Consider the following 20,824-nt stretch of genomic DNA (forward strand, 5'->3'; position numbering starts at 1 on the left):
TTTACTTATGCCTACAAGATATGCATGTAGGATGAATCCTGTTAACCCATCTGGAATACACCCGTCTCTAATCTACCTTCTTGAGAAGCAGGCTACTGTATTCACAACATGCAGATATGTCACCAGTTCAAGCCGCAATATGTATAATGTTGCTTCAGTGGAGCAGTTTAGGCTGCGTGATTAACGGGATAGATTTACATGTGATCCACCTGACAAAGCGAGAAAAGGGTAGGAAAATTAAACCATTCACAAAGATACTCCTTCGACCTCTGGACCATTTGCAAAAAGACCTAATCTGAGTTGTTTATCCGTTCAGTTCAAGAGCACAAGCAGCAAAGCATACACTGTGCTGTTGGTATAGTTTTGCTGCACTTTACATAGGTATGTTGTTATGTTAGTTAAACGTGTCAATTGAGACTTGTGGGTGAATTCTCTTGGTGTTTGATAGGTGAGACGGTGGGGCTGTAGCAAATCTGCACCCAGTGAGCGGGGAATCACAAATGTGTATAGTTGTCCATATCAACCCTAAGTCGCAAAATTATGCATAGTGTGTACATTTATAACTGAGGTGCAGTGGAAGATAATGTTTGCTTGCAAATTAAATATTTCTTTTTTCCTGTTAACAGGGCTAAATACGGTGACGCCCGACATTGTGTTGAACATTGAGCGAGGGGAAGTTCCATGTTTTAAGAATTATGGTGCTATAGGTAAGGTTACTTGCAGCCTTCAGGAAGGTGAGCAAGAATATTCTATGCTTTCTTATGTTCTGTCTTAGTAGTTTTGGTAACAGCCTTCTCCAATTTCTTAGCCAGACAATAATTAGGAGGTGAGGGTTGCTCTTGATGATCTGGATCCTCGCTACTTTAGGTCTGGGAATCTGGGTTTTAATTCCTAATGCACACATGCATTTCCATTTGATTGTCACTGTTCTATAAAAGTGTGTATTGTGATATGAATTCACAGTGCTCTACAGTAGTTGTAGGAAAAGCTATACCAAGCGCAGGTGCTTCTTGAAGAGCTTGAGTCTCCACTCTTTAGTCTTTGCTTTGCTAAACCGAGGCAAGAATCCAGCTTCCTTAATCTTTCCTATTAGAAAATAATGCAAAAACCCTAGGTGCTCCAGCAAGAAATTTGTTGCAACAAATCAATGCAGATGTCATCTTTCTGTAGGCTGCAATTGCCAGCTGAGTGATCAAATAAACGTAAACAAAGCACACACATACCTACTTTTTAGGACATTAGTTATTTTTCTTTGGGGACAGTTGTCTTAGTTTTGAAGGGGTTAAGAGGCTGCTTCCAGTCCTTGGAGCACCATTGATCTAGTTTGTGATATTTTGATGCTGGATTGTGTGGACTTTACCCCGCCACTTCATGTTTTTGTATGCTTAACTCTTTCTGATGGGTCAGTAGATGGGTTTAATCCTGTTCAGCTGTACATGGGTTCAGAGTGGTCATGCTTATGAATTAAGGCTCAATTTATTAAAAGTGTTAGAACGTTACTTTCTAGGTGAAATAGTTTTCCCCTTCCAAAGTCTGACATAGTTTCCAGCAAATCGCTCTCCAAATATTGTAAGACTATTTTTCCATGTATAGGTTTCCTATCTACAGAGAAAAGAAAAAGGTTGCATGTTGTTTGTTTATACATATCCGTTTCTAGTACTTCTCCAGTTTCCTGCTTTTTCCTTCCTTCCCCAATTGTTTATGTCCTTTTTAGGGCTCGGGCCTACGTCACACGAAGTGGGGCGGGGCTTCCGAGCTCTAATGTTATAAAAAAAAAAAGTTCAGAAAGGGCTGTGGGCTGCCGCATTCCAGAAAGCGCGCGGTTTTTGCGTGTGGTATTCTGCCATGTGAATGGTAATTGGTCCAGGCAAGGCTGTGTTTAAGTAAGGCAGCACGCCATAGGGCTTTGGAATTTTTTCAATGTCCACTTCCTGCATAAAGTGTTCGGACACGCGCAGAAGAATACATAAATCCTCAATTACCAGCTGTCCGAGGTGCCGGTAATTGAAGGCAGATGGTGCTGGGAGCGTGTGCACTGCTGTGTTTTTTTTCCCTTGAGCTCTGTGTGCGCGCCGGCAAACCCGCGCCTGCTCTTTGACTGAGGTAGGCTAAACAAGCATTGGCAAAGCAAATAGGACTCTCCTATAAAAAATCTGTTGGTTTTGTCAGGGATATGTTTAGCCATGTTGTACAGCAGCCTGGCTGCTATGCAGCACAGCTGAAAGTAAAAAAACAAACAAAGTGCTTTGATAAGCACTCGTGCCCACTCACCCGAACTCAAACTTTTAATGTCAAAATAGAAGATCACTTTAATTTACTGCCCTCATAACAGACCCCTTGCAGTAGCTCTCGTTGTCCTCTTACCAGATCCCTTGCATCTTCCCAGCTATTGCCAGATTTCTCACTCGCTCCCTGTCTCGTCACCATGACTCACTCTCTCCACCCTTTCATAAAAAAAACACTCCACCTCGCTTTCCTCTCACTGGGAGCCTCACATTTACTCTCACAGTCCGGTTACCAGATTCCTACTGCCGTTGTACCAGATCACTCATTGTACTATCATTCAGTGTCCTATCATTAGAGACTTGCTTCAGGCAGAGTAGGGAGGGCAGAGTAGGGAGGGCAGAGTAGGGAGGGCAGAGTAGGGAGTGCAGAGTAGGGAGTGCAGAGTAGGGAGTGCAGAGTAGGGAGAGGAGAAGTGAGTAGTGAGTAGAGTAGTGAGTAGTGAGTAGTGAGTAGTGAGTTGAGTAGTGAGTAGAGTAGTGAGTAGTGAGTAGAGTAGTGAGTAGTGAGTAGAGTAGTGAGTAGAGTAGTGAGTAGAGTAGTGAGTAGAGTAGTGAGTAGTGAGTGCAGAGTAGTGAGTAGAGTAGTGAGTAGTGAGTAGTGAGTAGAGTAGTGAGTAGAGTGCAGAGTAGTGAGTAGTGAGTGCAGAGTAGTGAGTGCAGAGTAGTGAGTAGAGCAGTGAGTAGTGAGTAGAGCAGTGAGTAGAGTAGTGAGTGCAGAGTAGTGAGTAGAGTAGTGAGTAGTGAGTAGAGTAGTGAGTAGAGTAGTGAGTAGAGTAGTGAGTAGTGAGTGCAGCAGTGAGTAGTGAGTAGAGTAGTGAGTAGAGTAGTGAGTGCAGAGTAGTGAGTAGTGAGTGCAGAGTAGTGAGTAGAGTAGTGAGTAGAGTAGTGAGTAGAGTAGTGAGTAGAGTAGTGAGTAGTGAGTAGAGTAGTGAGTAGTGAGTAGAGTAGTGAGTAGTGAGTGCAGAGTAGTGAGTAGTGAGTGCAGAGTAGTGAGTAGAGTAGTGAGTAGTTAGTGCAGAGTAGTGAGTGCAGAGTAGTGAGTAGAGTAGTGAGTAGAGTAGTGAGTAGTTAGTGCAGAGTAGTGAGTAGAGTAGTGAGTAGAGTAGTGAGTAGAGTAGTGAGTGCAGAGTAGTGAGTAGTGAGTAGAGTAGTGAGTAGAGTAGTGAGTAGTGAGTGCAGAGTAGTGAGTAGAGTAGTGAGTAGAGTAGAGTAGTGAGTAGAGTAGTGAGGTGAGTAGTGAGTAGAGTAGTGAGGTGAGTAGTGAGTAGAGTAGTGAGTAGTGAGTAGAGTAGTGAGTAGAGTAGTGTGTAGAGTAGTGAGTAGTGAGTGCAGAGTAGTGAGTAGTGAGTAGAGTAGTGAGTAGTGAGTGCAGAGTAGTGAGTAGAGTAGTGAGTAGAGTAGTGAGTAGTGAGTGCAGAGTAGTGAGTAGTGAGTAGAGTAGTGAGTAGAGTAGTGAGTAGTGAGTGCAGAGTAGTGAGTAGAGTAGTGAGTAGAGTAGAGTAGTGAGTAGTGAGTAGAGTAGTGAGGTGAGTAGTGAGTAGAGTAGTGAGGTTGTAGTGTAGTTCCTATTATCCCAATAGGCTCTGCGCATTGGAATAATACCTTCAATAGTATAGGCCTAGACCAGACGTTAACTAGGTCTACTACTGTCGATATTAGACTTAAAGTTTTGGGTTTGCCAGCTAGCTCAGAGTTCACTAGAAACCTTCTCGAATAGGCAAGGAGGAGTTGAACCTCCCTGGATAGACAAGAAGGGATTTAGTTTCTGACAACCATAGAACATGACAACTTTGCTCTCCCCTAATCAAGAGTGTATCTCTAGAGTCGTGTGAAAACAAAAGACGACTTATTTTACTCAGTCAGTACGTGCATTCTTAGTCTCACCAGATTGTAGAGAAAAGGAAGAGACGGGCGTGTTCAATAAAAGATGTTATTTATTGATCAGTCTCTTTTCTCATACAAGAGAAATGGATCGATATTATTGCAATACTTATGGTTAAGTAAAGTGCATACAATAAAAGCAGAAGTATAAAATAATACTGTAAAAACATTGATATGGTTTCTAAGCCATATGAAGGTTTAAAATGAATAAAATGAATACATACACATTTACATTTGACTAATCGTACTCAACTGGTGTTTCTAACTACGCCTACCCCGTGTACCTGACCTAAGCCTAATACGTGGGCGGGAATAGAAAGTTACAGTTTAAGTTAAGTTTGTTTTGCCAAGTGACTGACTAAAGAATTCTCTGCAAGGGGTTATTCAGTTCTGTACCTGGAATCTAGGATGAATGAGGGATGGTATCTCTCGTCTCTGGTCTCGATATTCCAGGCTGCCTGCGAGGGCTACCCGGAAGCGCCGGAGCTGGATTTCTCGGCAGGAGAAAGCAGCGTCTCGTTCTCAGCGCGTCAGGAAAGGCGGGGCTGCGCCAGCGGGGTCTGCTCTGCTCTGGGCTTCGGCAAGTCTGGCTGCTCCGATCTCGTCACCACCGCGTGTGTTTGCATAGGGCAATATCGGTAATATTTATACCTTTAAGGTGCCGAGATTGACGTAAGGATGGACATAGATACGTCAATAAGGATGTCATACGACCTGGTCGTTAGCACATTCTTTTGCTGAAGTTCTCGGTGAAATCAAAACAATGGCCGCAGGGTTTTTCCCAGGTCTGTCATAGGTTTGATTTGTTTTGAGAACTCCGTATGCCTTATCAGGGGCTGGAGGAATATCGCTTGTCTAATTAGATGGCAAGCGTTATGACCTAATCAGATAACACGTTCCTGTGCCGTAGTGTGGCTTTATCAGATAACGGTTCCTGCATCATGGGGGTTTTCTGCCTCATGGGATGGCTGCTAGTTAACTTGTTAACCAGAATAGGGTCAGGAATAGGGGGATCGATACAGAACCTATAGGAATACATCACACCCACTCCACGCTAACTATGGACATATTTACGAATCTATGCATAGTAAAACATACTGTAGAGTATCGTGTATACCTTACCACTCCAAAATACATAAATGCATTTTGAATTTATCAAATATACGGAAAAAACAGTCACATGTAATATATGCACTCAAGCTGTAGAATAATGCTAAAGTAATCACGCATATCTATACATTATCACTAATTTGTATATGAGAATTTACACATGAAATGGCTCTTAATACAGAAAAAAGTTTCGAGACCATTCCATCACAGAATAAAATAATTATGAACATACCAGCGGGCAGCTAATGTCTATAAAGTATCTAAAAATAGAAATCTTAGTTCTCTAAGAATAGTTCTTACTTTAAGCAGAAAATAAGTGTCCCGAAAAAATTCGTAAAAATATTTTGGGGCTGCTGAAAAAAATTGCTGTCCGTGAACTTGAGGGAAAATTGTTCATGGTATTTTGCTATTCTAGTTGAAGGCCAAATTCAGGGAACGCCGTGTGCGAGCTTGCTCAAAAGTCTCTATTTCTGCTCTGGTGAGAACATCATATCATTTAGACTCTCGAAAAAGTTGTCAACAGCTTCCTGGGAGAGTTCCACTAACTCGGAAAAAGATGTAACCATGCATTCGTGCGCATGATTGTCTCCATTGACGTTTTGATTAGTATTGCTGACAGAAGGTCATACCTGATCAATGCTGCTTTCATCTTGAACTTCACTACCCCTTAATCGTAGTGGTGAAGCTTCCACGAATGCCGTCATCAGGATTGGTAGCCGTTGAGGGCAGCACAAAGTATGAGCCTTTATTGGACTCAACAATGTTTCTGCATCCATTGGCGCATCTGATTGTAGAGTCAGACAGGTGTCTAACACGCATTCTTCTCCGCATAGCAAGCACCTTAATACAGGTAAAACACATCGATGCCACATTGGTCGAAATGAAAGAAACCAAGTCATGTTCAGGTCTCTAAGCCGGGATAGTCCCAGGATTTTTGATATCCGGTCCCGGTATCCAATGGCTAGGATTGTTTCTTCCCTTGTCGCAGGTGTTTTGTCTGTGACATGGTTTGCCATAACGAAATATAAGGACTAAGAATAGGATTCCTGCAATTAGTCCCAAAATGAGGGGAAGTCCGCCAAAAATCGAATGGACGAAATCTGGAAAAATACCCAGTATGGCTTTGAATGGTGTTAATGCCATCGAAAATACTGTCTTAAATACTTTTGAGACTCCACTGGTATCAGAAATATTTAAGATTTCATTCAGGATTTCTGCGAAATGTATGGGGGAATTAGTTGATAATAAGGAGTGAATCTCTGCAGTCGTCCTTGCGACTAGGAGATCATACGTTTCTTTTGATGACGTGAGTCTGGTCGGCGTCTGAAGAAGCACTGTTTTCATTCTGCTTAAAGTATCTATTCGAATAGAAGTAATTTTCAAGTTGGGCCATGCCCTTGCCTCCCTGTCTGGAAGGGAGCTGGGGAACAATAAGCGTCCACAGCACTTGACCTTCGCAGTCGTAGTTACGAGATAAGGAGTCCCGGGCATAAGACTACAGCATCTGCGATCTACAATTAGAATGTAACTCCCATTATAGAGTCTTTGAAAGAATGGTTCTATCTCTGTTGCAGGTGCGCCTAGCTGGTGACATGAAAGGTTATTTGAGTTCCCTTCACAGGCTCCATGCAAACTAATTCCATTACACAGAAGTGTACCGCTCAGTGACATTGCACAATTATTGCCACTAAGAAACACTTTCTGGCCTTTATTACTGACACATGCATGTGAATAGGGCAAGTTCCATGTTGTTTTAATGTACCCCTTTCCCAATTTTTCGTACATGCCAGCCTGTATATATTTTTGGCAGTATTGAAACCTGAAGGTTGATATTGGAATATTAATTATCCCATGTATTATCCATTCACTGACAGGTCGTTCTGACATTGTCACTGGTAATCTCTCGAGTTTCTCAATGCTCAGGATTGTATAATCAGCACCCTTCTGGGCCATACTGATTTGTTTATCAGTAAGGTTAAAGATATTGAATAGTGACATTGTGTTGATTAAACGCCAAGGCACATAGCCTGAACGCAGGTTTTGTAACGTCCAGCCAAGCTGTACAATAGAACGCAATTGAGACTGACCGTGTTGTAACAACAGTAAGTCTTGCGATATTATGTCGATTGCTGAAGACACAATGCTGTCCAGAGAAAAAATTCTGGAGGACAGAGTCATTAACCCATTGTCCACTACAGAAAGTGATTTTTCCAAATTAATACGGTCAATTTCCCGTATTCTTTCTGCTGTCTCAATTTGAGTCACCTTCCAGGCCTCGTTGTATGCTGCATATACAGAGGCTGCTATGAAACGTTTCTGACGCTGTTTGCGCGGTCCCATAATGAAATCACGCAAGTCAGCACCATCAGTAAGTAAAGTTAGGTGTTGCTTAATTTCTGCCAGTGTGGAAGTCTGTAGCCATTGAAGGCATAATTTGCCCACACTGTAGGTGGTTATTATTCCTGGGTGTTGTCTTTGGGAATATCTAGGGTCTGGCCTGGTCATTTTGAACCCCTGTGTTTTGTTCAGGAATCTGTTTTGACAGTTATTAGTATCTGTGGGCCAGATCAACCACTGTTTCCAATCAGGATGTGTTCTGTTTTGGTTTAATACATAATTTACGTCTATCTCTTCATCTGTGGAGCTATTGCTGTTCAATGTTGGTTTTGGAATAGACGGTTTATTTAAGTCTTTTATTTTGGCTAAGCCAAGACAGGTGGTTTGTTGAACAGTGTCATTTAAAAATATAATTTGTTCTGGGATCATGCAGGCTCTAAACAAGGATTCTATACCCTGTACTTGCCATTCTTTTGTACCCCAAACACTTTTTACTTCAACATTTTTGTCCCAATAATCAAAACCAAAAGTATTCATTTGTTCAAAGAATGAGTCTGAATATATCAATTTCGTGTTTGTTATCATGGTCTTTGTCCCTGTCTTATTTGACAATTTGAAATAAAATGTTTCAGCATTACTTGTGTTGAAACCTGAAAAGTATGAATATTTGTCATAAACGGTTCTTGAGCTTCCTTTTTGAGGAGTTGCACAATGTTCCCATTGATTATAATTTAAAACATTTCTAGGTTGTGCAGATCTATGTAGAAAATGGTTACCATAGTGGTTATAACAGTACATACTATCATAATTTGTCGAACCCTGCAAATAATCATGTTTGGTAAATTTAGCAGACATTACTAAGTCAGACATCATATTATTTATACTTTCAAAGTCCCAATCATCAGCAAATGAGCTTGGTTTTACAAAGTCACTCAATGAGATCTTAATTTGGTGTGGATATTTCAGGATTTCAACCGGACCATAAATTTCGTAGTCAGTTTTGTCCCATGCTACCCCACCCGGTATAGGATTGGCTGTGAAGTTGACTGAAGAAAGTTCTCTTTTCTCGACGTGTGAAGATGTGTGTGGTTTGAGGATCAAGTTGATTTTCTGACTTGCTGTGTCCATTTTAGCATATTTTCCCTCAATGAAGCGTCCCAAAGTTAGTACCATGATGAGCCAAAGTATGAGGATAAATGCACCAAAACCCACCCAAAATTCAATCCATGGAGAAATTAGATATGTTTCTTTCAGTTGTTTCTAAAGTACTTTAACTTTATCTTTAAAGGTTTTTGTTGATGGCTGTGTTTTTGATTCAGTGAAGCCTTCAGAGGAATCATCGAAGTTTATGAAGTAGCCGGATGCAGTTCTGTCTATTGTTCCAATTGCTTCAGGATTACTGTTTCTTGCATAGTCGTTTGTTACTTCATTATAGATTGGTGTGTCTCTGCTAAATGTTTTTATTTGGGTTTTCAGAGGTCTAAGTTCCATTGCATTGTTGCATAGTCCTTGTTGTAGTTCTGTAGGCGTTTCGAATGTGATTAGCCTCTTAGATTGAACCTCTGTGTTAGTAGCAAATCTTGGTGTTCTACTACTTCTCGGGAGTCCACTTGGCCTACTATTTGTTATCGGCCACATGTTGTGGTTTTACCAGGTCGATGGATACAACTCGGTTCTCCTTTTTACCAGCAAGCGGCGGTAGTACAACTGATCTTGTCCCGTTGACAGACAAGACAGGAACTGCTTTTCTGTAAGAAGGCCCAAATTCCTTCTTTACCGCGATCTTTTCTCTGACTAGATCCCCGATTTTTGGAATCCAGACAGGTCTTGCTGGGACAGGTGGTGGTTCTTCAGTGGTTGTTGGCTGCTGTTTCAACTTTATGTTGCTCAGGTCTTTTCTTGTTTCGTTTAAGTCCTGCAAAACAGCCAAACGATCTTTGATATCAAAGCATTTTTCCTTCACCACTGAAGTCTGACTGTCGAGATCTAAGACTAACATCCTAGTTCCAAATAATAATTCGTACGGACTGAATCCCTTCAGAGAATTTCTTGGCAAGTTATTTAGACTACGTTGGACACTTATTAGATGTTTGACCCACCCAGTTCCCGAACCTAATATCCTTTCTGTTATAGATAGCTTTATGCCCTGGTTTTTTCTTTACACCATCCCGTATCCCTCAGGAAGGAAGTGAGAAGAGTCCCGCTGTGCTTTGCTCATTTGGCCATGTTTCCCCTCAGGCTGGAGGGCTAGAGTGAAAACAATGGTCAAACGTAGCATGCTTCTAGCGTATATGCCATTTAGACTCGCAAATCTTTGTATAACAGTCCAGACGTCAGCCGAGTGCTGGTGATCTACATTATAAATGGAAACTAGCCTGTATATGTTAATCGGACGCTTTGCTTTTTACTGTTGATCTTTTCTGGAGTGAAACGACACGGTATTACACCGTTTCTCTCACCACTGCGATTTCTGTTACAATTTGGGCAGTTCTTTACAAAAATGGTATGATGCAGGCTCATGCCTGGCCACCAGTACCTTGATTGTAATTCTTCCAGAGAATCTTTTAGTTTGAGGTGTCTGAGACCCTCGCCCATATGTGCGTCTGCTATTAACAAGTTTCTCTTGTCCATGTTTGGAATCACTCTATCCCCCACTCCAGGGATTCGAGCAAAAGGGACGGAGTTTGCATCGATTATGTATGTATAATTGAGTGGATAGTTGATCGGTAGCGCCGAGCAGTCGCCTTTTAATGACGTTTTCACCGCCAGCACTGTTTCACCGTCAATATACTTCACTGTACGCTTTTTTCGAGCTACAAAAGCCGATTTAGTTGCTACCGCTGTGGCTGTCTCAGCCAATGAATTCCCTGCAACGTGAACGCCATCACGCTGATGACTCAGTGAGTGTGTCACGTGAGTCTTTGGTAGTTCTTTTTGTAAAAGAACTACTTGTTCCCAGAGCATCTTATGCTTGATTGTGCCTCCTTTTGCATCCTTAAAGCCATTCTGAAGCCAGATCTGCAAGTATTCATTGTAAGACTGAACGCAGTAATACGAATCGCACACTATGAGTGTGGGGAATTCTCGATCGGTATTTTCAAGCGCCATCTTAAACGCCAGTAGTTCAGCTCTCTGAGCTGTACAATCTCCTAGAGATTGTGTCTTAGTGATAGCCGGTTTGAATTTTCCTTCGTGCCAGCGACCTTTAACAATCGCGCACGCAGCACTGTAAGCTTGTTTACCCCCTACTGCGGGTTGTGCTGATCCGTCTGTATATATTATACAGCCGTAATGTTCTAGAGGCAGAATTTCGGTCGGCGGAGGACATTCAAATTCATATTGGAGAAATTCTTGTTAGGTCTCGCCTGTCGATGCGCATGCGCATCGAGCTTGCGAGCCTATTGCGGCTTAAACAACCTTTAACTAAGAAGCAAGGAATCGTGGCGATTCCTTGCAGTGCCCGTGACTTTTAAGCTCAATGCGCATGTGCATTGAGCTTAAAAGCGCGTGCACAGCCGCAATCGCCGTCTGTTCCCTAATCCGCATTCCTCCGACACCTTTTGAAGTGAAGCTTAGCTTCACTTCAAAGGCCCGGCTTCTTAACACCCACATGCCGCTCTCCCCGCTCCGCCCCCTCTCCTGCCCGCCGTGTCCACTTCACTTTGACGGCCGCAGGCCGTCTCTCGTGTTTCTGCTTGTTGATTTGTGTCACTGTTCCGCAACTCGGCATAAAGCAGCAGGAGGCAGGCTAGAAATGGTAGTTCCAGGGTTGGAGTACCCTGAGAGTCCACTCACACCCATAAACTTGCATATTTAAGGGTATTTACAAAACTCCCCTTCAATCACTTCAGGGGATGCTGGAAAAGTGAATTTGCAATCGCTCAGCAGAATTTCTTATGAGCCAACATGGGTTATATTTGCTTGTGGGAAAAGAGAAGTCACAGGCGTTTGCTAGGTTTTCTCTTTTCTTATGTATTCCTGAAAGTTATAAATCTGCCCCAATACAAGGGAATGTACTAATCAATGCTAATTTATTTTCGTCATGCCCATATTAGGTTTGCATACATTAACTATGAGAGAGAGAGAATGAATGAATGAACGTGCAGGGACGCGCAACACTCCCGGGCTCTCTCCTCTCGCTTTCTCTCTCCCCCGCTTTCTCTCTCCCCCGCTTTCTCTCTCCCCCGCTTTCTCTCTCCCCCTTCTCGCTCTTTCTCCCTCTCTCCTCTTCTCGCTCTCTCTCCCTCCCCGCCATTTTTGTCGGATCCCCCCCCCCCCATGCAAGTTCGAAGCGCTATGAAATCTCGCCAATGGATCTGGTTTTCTTGTTTAATGTGTCCCCAGTTTGTGTGGTATTGTTTTCCAAATTGTGGTTCAAGCATGGCACGTGTGCAAGTGCTGCGGCCCTTGAATAGATGTCAGTGATATTTTAATATAATGGCGTTAAAAGCTACTGGCGTTTATTTAATTGTGGTAGGTAAGTATTATTTGATGCACTACTGGCTTACATGAAATGTACATTATGGTTAAAATGTGCACTACCGTTTTGGGCTGACGAGTTAAATCGCAGGTGAATTTACAGCTAACATTCAAAACCCGCTAGCGCCTCGCCGGTGTTCTAACTAGCTTAATTAGTTTAGCGCTTAACATCCGCAAAAAGGCATGGCGTCAATAAAGTAGAAGCTCTCACTGGGTCCTGCAGTGGTGTGAAATCCTCTGCGGACGATGTTTGTGAACCCCTCCAGCGCCAAGAAGCCTAATCCATAAACGCATTAAAAAAATGCTGTTGGAAGGTCCAAGGCAAGGGGCCGCTTAGTAGCACCTCGCTCTCTCGCCTCTCGGTTTCTCTCTTTCTCTCTCCCGCTCTCTCTCTTTCTCTCTCTCATAAGTACAAAAGTACATAGCATTGTGGAAGTTGTAGCCCTCGAATATTTTTCAGGCATCATACAAGTATATGGAGGTTGGTCTTAAGATTCCATTTTGTTTCTTTTAAGCCATACTGGCACTCCACTGAACTCCATTATTGTTAAAATCCACCCCCTCCGTCATTAGTTGATTGGAAAACCCACGTGCTAGTGCCGGCCGGCCGTGTAAATTGCACTTCAAAGGCCGCTCTCCCTGCTCCGCCCCCTGTAAGTGCTCGACATGAGACAAATGCATTAATCTGTAGACGGTAAGGAGCAAAGAGAAAAGCATGCAGCCCAAAACAGGAAACTCCCTACCTCAATATTAGCGAGCATCTCTTTCACCCTCGACCCAAGAAAATAACAACTTTCATGGCATGTAATGCTCAAACTATTCTAATTCCAAGATATACAAATAAAAGATGGCCATGTAGATAGTGATTGCAAACGAAATACTCTAACTAGGCTGGCAAGTACATGGATAAACATTTTGTGAGCTGGAAAAAATAAAATAATCTCAATTCAGCACACAAAGAAGCACTCACTGGCTGCATAAGCGGCATCTGGCCAGGCATCATTTGAGAGGGTGGCATGCCTCCAGGACCCATCTGTCCAGGGCCCATTCCTGCCATCATGCCAGATGGGTGCATGTACGCAGGCTGTCCTTGCATTTGCATCATCCGTGGACTTTTGTTCATCGACTGCATTCCCGGCTGCATGCCTGATTGCATGCCCCGAAGAAGCAAAAAAGCCAGTTTTAGCCATCAGCAGGCTCAGGCTCTCACTTACAATGGCAGAGTGTATATTGCATTGATGGGTCATATCCAGAGCTTAGCCACACGTTTCAGAAACCATTTACTATATATCGATTTGCCACATTTTACTTGAAAGGTTAATGCGGAAAATCAACTGCAACTGTACTGTAAATCTGAGAAACTGACAAGCAGTCCACACTGCAAGAACACAGTACATTAGACTGTACATTAAAGGCTTTCACGGCCGGCCGGCCGTGCTTTCAGTTTCACTGCCGGCCGGCCGTGTAAAGTGCACTTCAAAGGCCGCTCTCCCTGCTCCGCCCCCTGCTGCGGCCGTGTCGCATTTCTCCTCCCCCCTCCCCACAGCAATGCCCTCCTAAAAGTTTCCGAATGAAGCTCTGGTTGGAAATTCTTAGTACGAACCCTTCAGGTGGGCTGAAAAATGTGTGTGAGGGTTGCTCTGAAAAAGGTGCGACCCACAAATTGTAACTAGTAATGACGTAAGTAATTATATGTTTGGCTTACACGTGACCTAAAATACTGTGCATTATATGCTGTGCCACACGACCAGTTTTGGGCTACCTCTCAGCGAGTTATATTTTGGGTTCAATAACACAACACATCACACAAAAACAAGCATACACTTCATTTAAAATAAATATCTAAAAGCACTAACTCTAATGCTGCGAGACCTATTGCATTTCCAATGCTTGTGTTTTTAAGTTAGGATCAAATTCGTATGCCACGTCTGTTGCAGCAAGAGAATTAGCCCATTGTATCCATCTCGGATGGAGCGCTTTAGCATTTGGAATGCTTGCTTTTGTTACAGCCTCTAGGGCTGGTATTGGTGTCACGATTATTATTCGTTTACCTTGTGCCAGGGCTCGTTCTTTTGCTATAGCTGTCTGTGTTGCGGTAAGAATTTTTTCCGTTGGGCTAAATTTCATTTCAGCCTTAGTGTACAAGTGTGATTTGAATGCAATTGGTACCTTTTCTCCCTCATTAGAGGTCAGGTATGTGAATCCGCATCTTCCTGGGATGACTCGAATCACAAGATTGCGTGTGTTATCACGTGTTTCTAATTTTGTTTTAATTAACATGTCTGTTTGTAAGGATCTCAAAATTTCTGTGTGTATTTGAGTCCAATTGGTTCTTTTAAAATCTGGTTTTATTAGATCATAAAGGGGTTTGACCCTTTCTGCGTAATTTGCGATGTATGTTCTTCCGAAATTTAGGAAGCCTAGAATTGACTGTAGGTTTTTTAGTGTTCTAGGTGCTTGGAGTACGGCACATTTCTCTAGGAAATTGTCAGCCAGGCTTTTGCCTTCACTTGGTAATTCGTATCATAAGAACAGGACTGTTAGATGGGCAATTCTGGATTTTTTAAAGTTGAATTTGTAACCCTCTGCTGCGAACCCAAGTATTATGGTGTTCACTCTCTTCAAGTGAGTATCCAAGTCATCATCTGTTAAGTATATGTCGTCGACATAAGATAATGCTTCGTCATCATATGTTTGTAGTAATTCTGTTACTCTCGCTGAGAATACCCCTGGGCTATTCTTGTACCCCTGGGCTAACCGACAGAATTGTTTTTGAGTGCCATTTATTGAGAATGCAGACAAATATCTGCTCTCTGGTGCTATGTTTTGACAAAAGAATCCATTAGAGATGTCTAATGTTGTTTTGTATTTTTTGCGCACTATGTTATTCATTAGTGCAGCACTATGCGAGTTTTGCACTGCAAAAGTTTTGCAACATGAGTTAAGGTGTCGGTAATCCAAAACTAGACGATATGAATTGTCTGGTTTGGAGACCGGAAACAAAGGGTTGTTCATTTGTGAGGTGCAAGTTTCAATCACCCCCTGGTATTCTAATTGATCTAGAATTTCTTTTACCTGTTTTTTAGCTTCTTGCTTAATTGGGTACTGTCTTTGTGCAGTAGGTTGTGATTTTAACTGGATTTTGTGAGGAGGAGAGTCCTCATCCCATCCTACATGATTTTTATATAAAGCAGGAGCTAGAGCTACTGCCCACTTCCTGGCAAGTGTATATTTTTTATGAATTGGGATATGATTTGAGAAGGCAGGCATAATTATTTCTTCGCCATGAGGGCACTCCCTGACAAACTCTGGTGGCCAGTCTTTTTCAGCTAGAAGGATGTCATAGCCCTTGGAGAGATTATCCCAAAATAGTCCCCTTATTTTTAGGTCTCGCCTGTCGATGCGCATGCGCATCGAGCTTGCGAGCCTATTGCGGCTTAAACAAGCTTTAACTAAGAAGCAAGGAATCGTGGCGATTCCTTGCAGTGCCCGTGACTTTTAAGCTCAATGCGCATGTGCATTGAGCTTAAAAGCGCGTGCACATGCCCCCAGCCGCCTGGATGTCTTTTCCCTCAGCCGCACTCCTCCCACACCCCCGCTCCGCCCCCTCCCCTGTCTGCCGTGTCGCATTTCTTCAGGGCACTTTCTCCACGGCCGCCAGGCCACATCAAAGGCTTCCCCAGCACTGCCCCACCCATCAATCACCATCCCACTGCCACCCCCCTCCCTCTCCATATGGTGCGCTCTGCCTCAGGCCTCTCTAACTCGGCCCCCTCCTCTGCCCGTCGTGTCGCATTTCTCCTCCCCCCTCCCCTTCTCTTCCTTACCTCCGTCTTGTTTATTTTAAACATTTGCACGACTTCAGTGTTTGCCTTTCTCTCGTCGCAATTTGTTTTGAACAGTAATTGCAGATGAAGTGCCTCAAATCAAGTTTGCTTTTCTCTTGTTTTTTTTTTATCACGTCTTTCCGCATCTCAGCTTGCTGCCCCCTCCCCACTCTCTCTCCCAGCACACCCCCCCCTCAAGCCCCCTCCCCTGCCCGCCGTGTCGCATTTCTTTTCTCCTCTTTGCCGCTCTCCCTGCTCCGCCCCCTGTACCCGCCCCCTCCCCACTCTCTCTCCCAGCACACCTCCCCCTCCAGCCCCCTCCCCTGCCCGCCGTGTCGCATTTCTTTTCTCCTCTCCTCATGTTTACAACATGGTATGTTTCCCCTATCAGTGCTGGGGGGGCTAGGGTGGCACCCCTGTGTCCCAAGTGTTCTCTGTCGGGAGCCTGCATGTTTCTCCCCACTCGGTGGCATGCACGGACTGCACGGATGCACCCAGCTCGCCTGCCTGCAGTGTGAGTGGAGGCCATTAATAATCCCGGGGCGTGCACCCATTGCACTCAGCGATGACTTCATTCCCAGGGCCACCCGGTCGATGGCAGATGCACGCACTGCATTTCAATGCGCACCACTGGAAGGCAGCCCTCGAGCATGAGCACACCCCGACCTGACCGCATGCAGACGCCAAACCCAACTACCCCCAAAGCAGAGAATGCACTCCCAATATCCACCGGCCACTTTTCCTTCTTACGTTATTATGCATACAACGGCGCATGTTCTGAATGTAGGTTTGCAGGATTGTTTCTGAGGCATGGTTAGCAGTGCATTATTTGTTGGAAATGTTGTGGCGGTTTCTGTCTGGTAACTTTGCATCCAACAACTTACTAATGCAATAGGTCTTGCATTTGCGAGAGTTAAACCTATTGGTATTGTAATTGACAATGCCTTTTATTTACGTTTTAAAAACCAACACAAATAAAAGGCAGTGCCATTTACAATGCCAATGGCTCAAACTCTAACAACTGCGAGACCTATTGGCTATGCCAATGCTTGTTCTAGTCTTATCCCCTTCTATACGTAAAGTTATTTCATATATTTTGTGAGGTTTGCTAACTCTGGTGTCTGCAGTTTCCACTTGAAGATATTCATTCGTGTCCACTGTCTCCAGATGATTCATAAGGACTTTGCGAGCTATGCTCACTTCTGCTGCGCTGTCTAGCATTGTCTGAGCCCATTCTCCGTTTTTTCAGTTGTGTCCTCAGTATTCTCGGCATTGTTAACTACCTTGATACTGGCTACCTTCTTTTTTGGAAATTGTAATTTCTTTTTAAGATGAGCAGGTTCCTTGTCTTTGGACTTGGCGTGCTCTTCTCTTTGTTCTGATCGTCCTCTTCTTTCCGATTTCTGCGAGGAAGTCTGAAAAGATTGAGAGGGACGTGTATCAATGTCTTGATATCTATCAGGCTTCTTTATATTATCCCTATTTCTAAGGTTATATCTTTTCCCAGAGGGGTCACTTTGGGGTGACCTGTGTCTTTGGTTCGGAGATTTTTCTCTCCGCCGAGGAGACCTTCCTCTGGACTGGAATTTCATTTCTTTAGGATTGGATTGTTTGTTTCCATCCCAGCTCTTTTTTTGTGATGTTGAATTATTAATAAAAAATATTTTTTCAGGACTTTCAATCAGTTGTGGTTTTACTGGTATTCCACCTAAACTATCTCTACCTAGTTCCTCATAGGATTTTTCTATAATTCTGGCAATTTCAGCTGGTTGGTCTGCTATATCTGTCTCCTTTAACCTCTGGCGGATCGCCACGTTTGCTGCTTCTCCCTTTATGTTGGCTAATAATATAGCCGAGACCTGCTTGAAATCTTTTAGTAATTTCATACCAAGAGTTAAAGCGGGTTCTGGACCGTATTCGTCTTGAATTTGTTTTAGCACATCTGGTATTACCGAAATGGATGGAACACCGTGCGTTTTTGTGTAGATGGAAGCAAAGACTGTACCCCAAGTGTCACAGTCCTCCACGTGTGGTGCGATTCCCATTGGAAGACAGATAGTCAGAATCCTGTGTTTTTCTAACGGGGTGGTGTCTGGAAACACCGCCTCTATTTGGGTGATTTTTTGTGCTAACCAGAATGGTATTTGTTCCCGTTTAGCTGGTACTTTACCTAGGCAGGATTGTATGTTCTGTGGTGTAATTTTATTTGTGTTCCCCTGGTGAGGGGTCAGCTGTGGAATTTTAATTGCTGGTTGAATTGTTGAAGTCCGCATCACATATTGGACTAATTGTCTATGTAATTTTATTAATTGTTTTAGCTGTGTTAAAAGCTCTGCTTGAGACATCCCATTGATGTCTGGATGTGGTGTGTATCCGGCTAGGACCGGCCACGTTGCTCCTGGTCTACCTAATGGACCGAGCCTGGTGATGTGATTATTATGTTTTAGGGCGCCATTAAATAAGAGCAGATGCTCTTGAAATTTAAGTGGTACTTCCACCTCCTCGAAAGGAGTGTACTCATTAGGAGGGTCCTCTGTTTTGTAATAGTGGAAGTACTTTGTTACAGCATTTGCTGCTGGAAAGTGTATCCATGAATAATATACCTCTGTCTGCCGATATTCGTGTGCCTCAATCACGAATATGACTGTGCCACCTCTAGGTGTCAGTCCATTTTCTATAAGTTTTAAAGTTATAGATTTCCTCTTGATGACCGGGATGAGTGTTATATCCGGGTCTGCGTCTTGCAGTGCATTATCAGCAGCTGCGAGTTCAGTTGCTATCCTAACTGTCTCTCTTTCGTCATCACTGTCTCCCATTTTACCGACAGGAACGTTATTTAGTTTGTTTGCAGATCAGGTTTCTTATGGAAACAAAGATTAGATGCACAATATTTTGGAACAGTGTATCCTTCAACGTTGACTAAACCAAGAACCATACATAGGAGTTTCCTCCTGCGAGGTCTGGCGGATATTACCTTTTACCCACTCCAGACGTCTTTGGAGTATTATGGGAAAAGGGGTCTGAGTGAAAAAGCACGACTGAGTTACTCTAAATGTCTTACGTTAGTTTTATCGCCCTTCCAAACGCGTTGGGCGCCATGTAGTGTAGTTCCTATTATCCCAATAGGCTCTGCGCATTGGAATAATACCTTCAATAGTATAGGCCTGGACCAGACGTTAACTAGGTCTACTACTGTCGATATTAGACTTAAAGTTTTGGGTTTGCCAGCTAGCTCAGAGTTCACTAGAAACTTTCTCGAATAGGCAAGGAGGAGTTGAACCTCCCTGGATAGACAAGAAGGGATTTAGTTTCTGACAACCATAGAACATGACAACTTTGCTCTCCCCTAATCAAGAGTGTATCTCTAGAGTCGTGTGAAAACAAAAGACGACTTATTTTACTCAGTCAGTACGTGCATTCTTAGTCTCACCAGATTGTAGAGAAAAGGAAGAGACGGGCGTGTTCAATAAAAGATGTTATTTATTGATCAGTCTCTTTTCTCATACAAGAGAAATGGATCGATATTATTGCAATACTTATGGTTAAGTAAAGTGCATACAATAAAAGCAGAAGTATAAAATAATACTGTAAAAACATTGATATGGTTTCTAAGCCATATGAAGGTTTAAAATGAATAAAATGAATACATACACATTTACATTTGACTAATCGTACTCAACTGGTGTTTCTAACTACGCCTACCCCGTGTACCTGACCTAAGCCTAATACGTGGGCGGGAATAGAAAGTTACAGTTTAAGTTAAGTTTGTTTTGCCAAGTGACTGACTAAAGAATTCTCTGCAAGGGGTTATTCAGTTCTGTACCTGGAATCTAGGATGAATGAGGGATGGTATCTCTCGTCTCTGGTCTCGATATTCCAGGCTGCCTGCGAGGGCTACCCGGAAGCGCCGGAGCTGGATTTCTCGGCAGGAGAAAGCAGCGTCTCGTTCTCAGCGCGTCAGGAAAGGCGGGGCTGCGCCAGCGGGGTCTGCTCTGCTCTGGGCTTCGGCAAGTCTGGCTGCTCCGATCTCGTCACCACCGCGTGTGTTTGCATAGGGCAATATCGGTAATATTCATACCTTTAAGGTGACGAGATTGACGTAAGGATGGACATAGATACGTCAATAAGGATGTCATACGACCTGGTCGTTAGCACATTCTTTTGCTGAAGTTCTCGGTGAAATCAAAACAATGGCCGCAGGGTTTTTCCCAGGTCTGTCATAGGTTTGATTTGTTTTGAGAACTCCGTATGCCTTATCAGGGGCTGGAGGAATATCGCTTGTCTAATTAGATGGCAATCGTTATGACCTAATCAGATAACACGTTCCTGTGCCGTAGTGTGGCTTTATCAGATAACGGTTCCTGCATCATGGGGGTTTTCTGCCTCATGGGATGGCTGCTAGTTAACTTGTTAACCAGAATAGGGTCAGGAATAGGGGGATCGATACAGAACCTATAGGAATACATCACAAGGTGAATAGTGAGTAGAGTAGTGAGTAGTGAGTAGAGTAGTGAGTAGAGTAGTGTGTAGAGTAGTGAGTGCAGAGTAGTGAGTAGTGAGTAGAGTAGTGAGTAGTGAGTGCAGAGTAGTGAGTAGTGAGTAGAGTAGTGAGTAGAGTAGTGAGTAGAGTAGTGAGTAGAGTAGTGAGTAGAGTAGTGTGCAGAGTAGTGAGTAGTGAGTGCAGAGTAGTGAGTAGAGTAGTGAGCAGTGAGTGTAGAGTAGTGAGCAGTGAGTGCAGAGTAGTGAGTAGTGAGTAGAGTAGTGAGTAGTGAGTAGAGTAGTGAGTAGAGTAGTGAGTAGAGTAGTGAGTAGAGTAGTGAGTGCAGAGTAGTGAGTGCAGAGTAGTGAGTAGTGAGTGCAGAGTAGTGAGTAGAGTAGTGAGTGGTGAGTAGAGTAGTGAGTAGA

General features: G+C 43.4%; 1 protein-coding gene across 4 annotated transcripts in view; it reads left to right on the forward strand.

Moving 5' to 3' along the window:
- Positions 1 to 20,824, forward strand: part of LOC144773579 (uncharacterized) — a 319,451-nt gene that overhangs the window by 110,542 nt on the left and 188,085 nt on the right. For all 4 annotated transcript variants that reach the window (XM_078658700.1, XM_078658702.1, XM_078658703.1 and 1 more), the window contains exon 4: positions 627 to 707. In XM_078658700.1, coding sequence (XP_078514826.1) covers positions 627 to 707 — 81 coding nt within the window. The remainder of the gene's footprint in view (positions 1 to 626; positions 708 to 20,824) is intronic.

The sequence above is a fragment of the Lissotriton helveticus genome, chromosome 8 (assembly GCF_964261635.1).
Source record: "Lissotriton helveticus chromosome 8, aLisHel1.1, whole genome shotgun sequence".
In the NCBI taxonomy this organism is placed as follows: domain Eukaryota; kingdom Metazoa; phylum Chordata; class Amphibia; order Caudata; family Salamandridae; genus Lissotriton; species Lissotriton helveticus.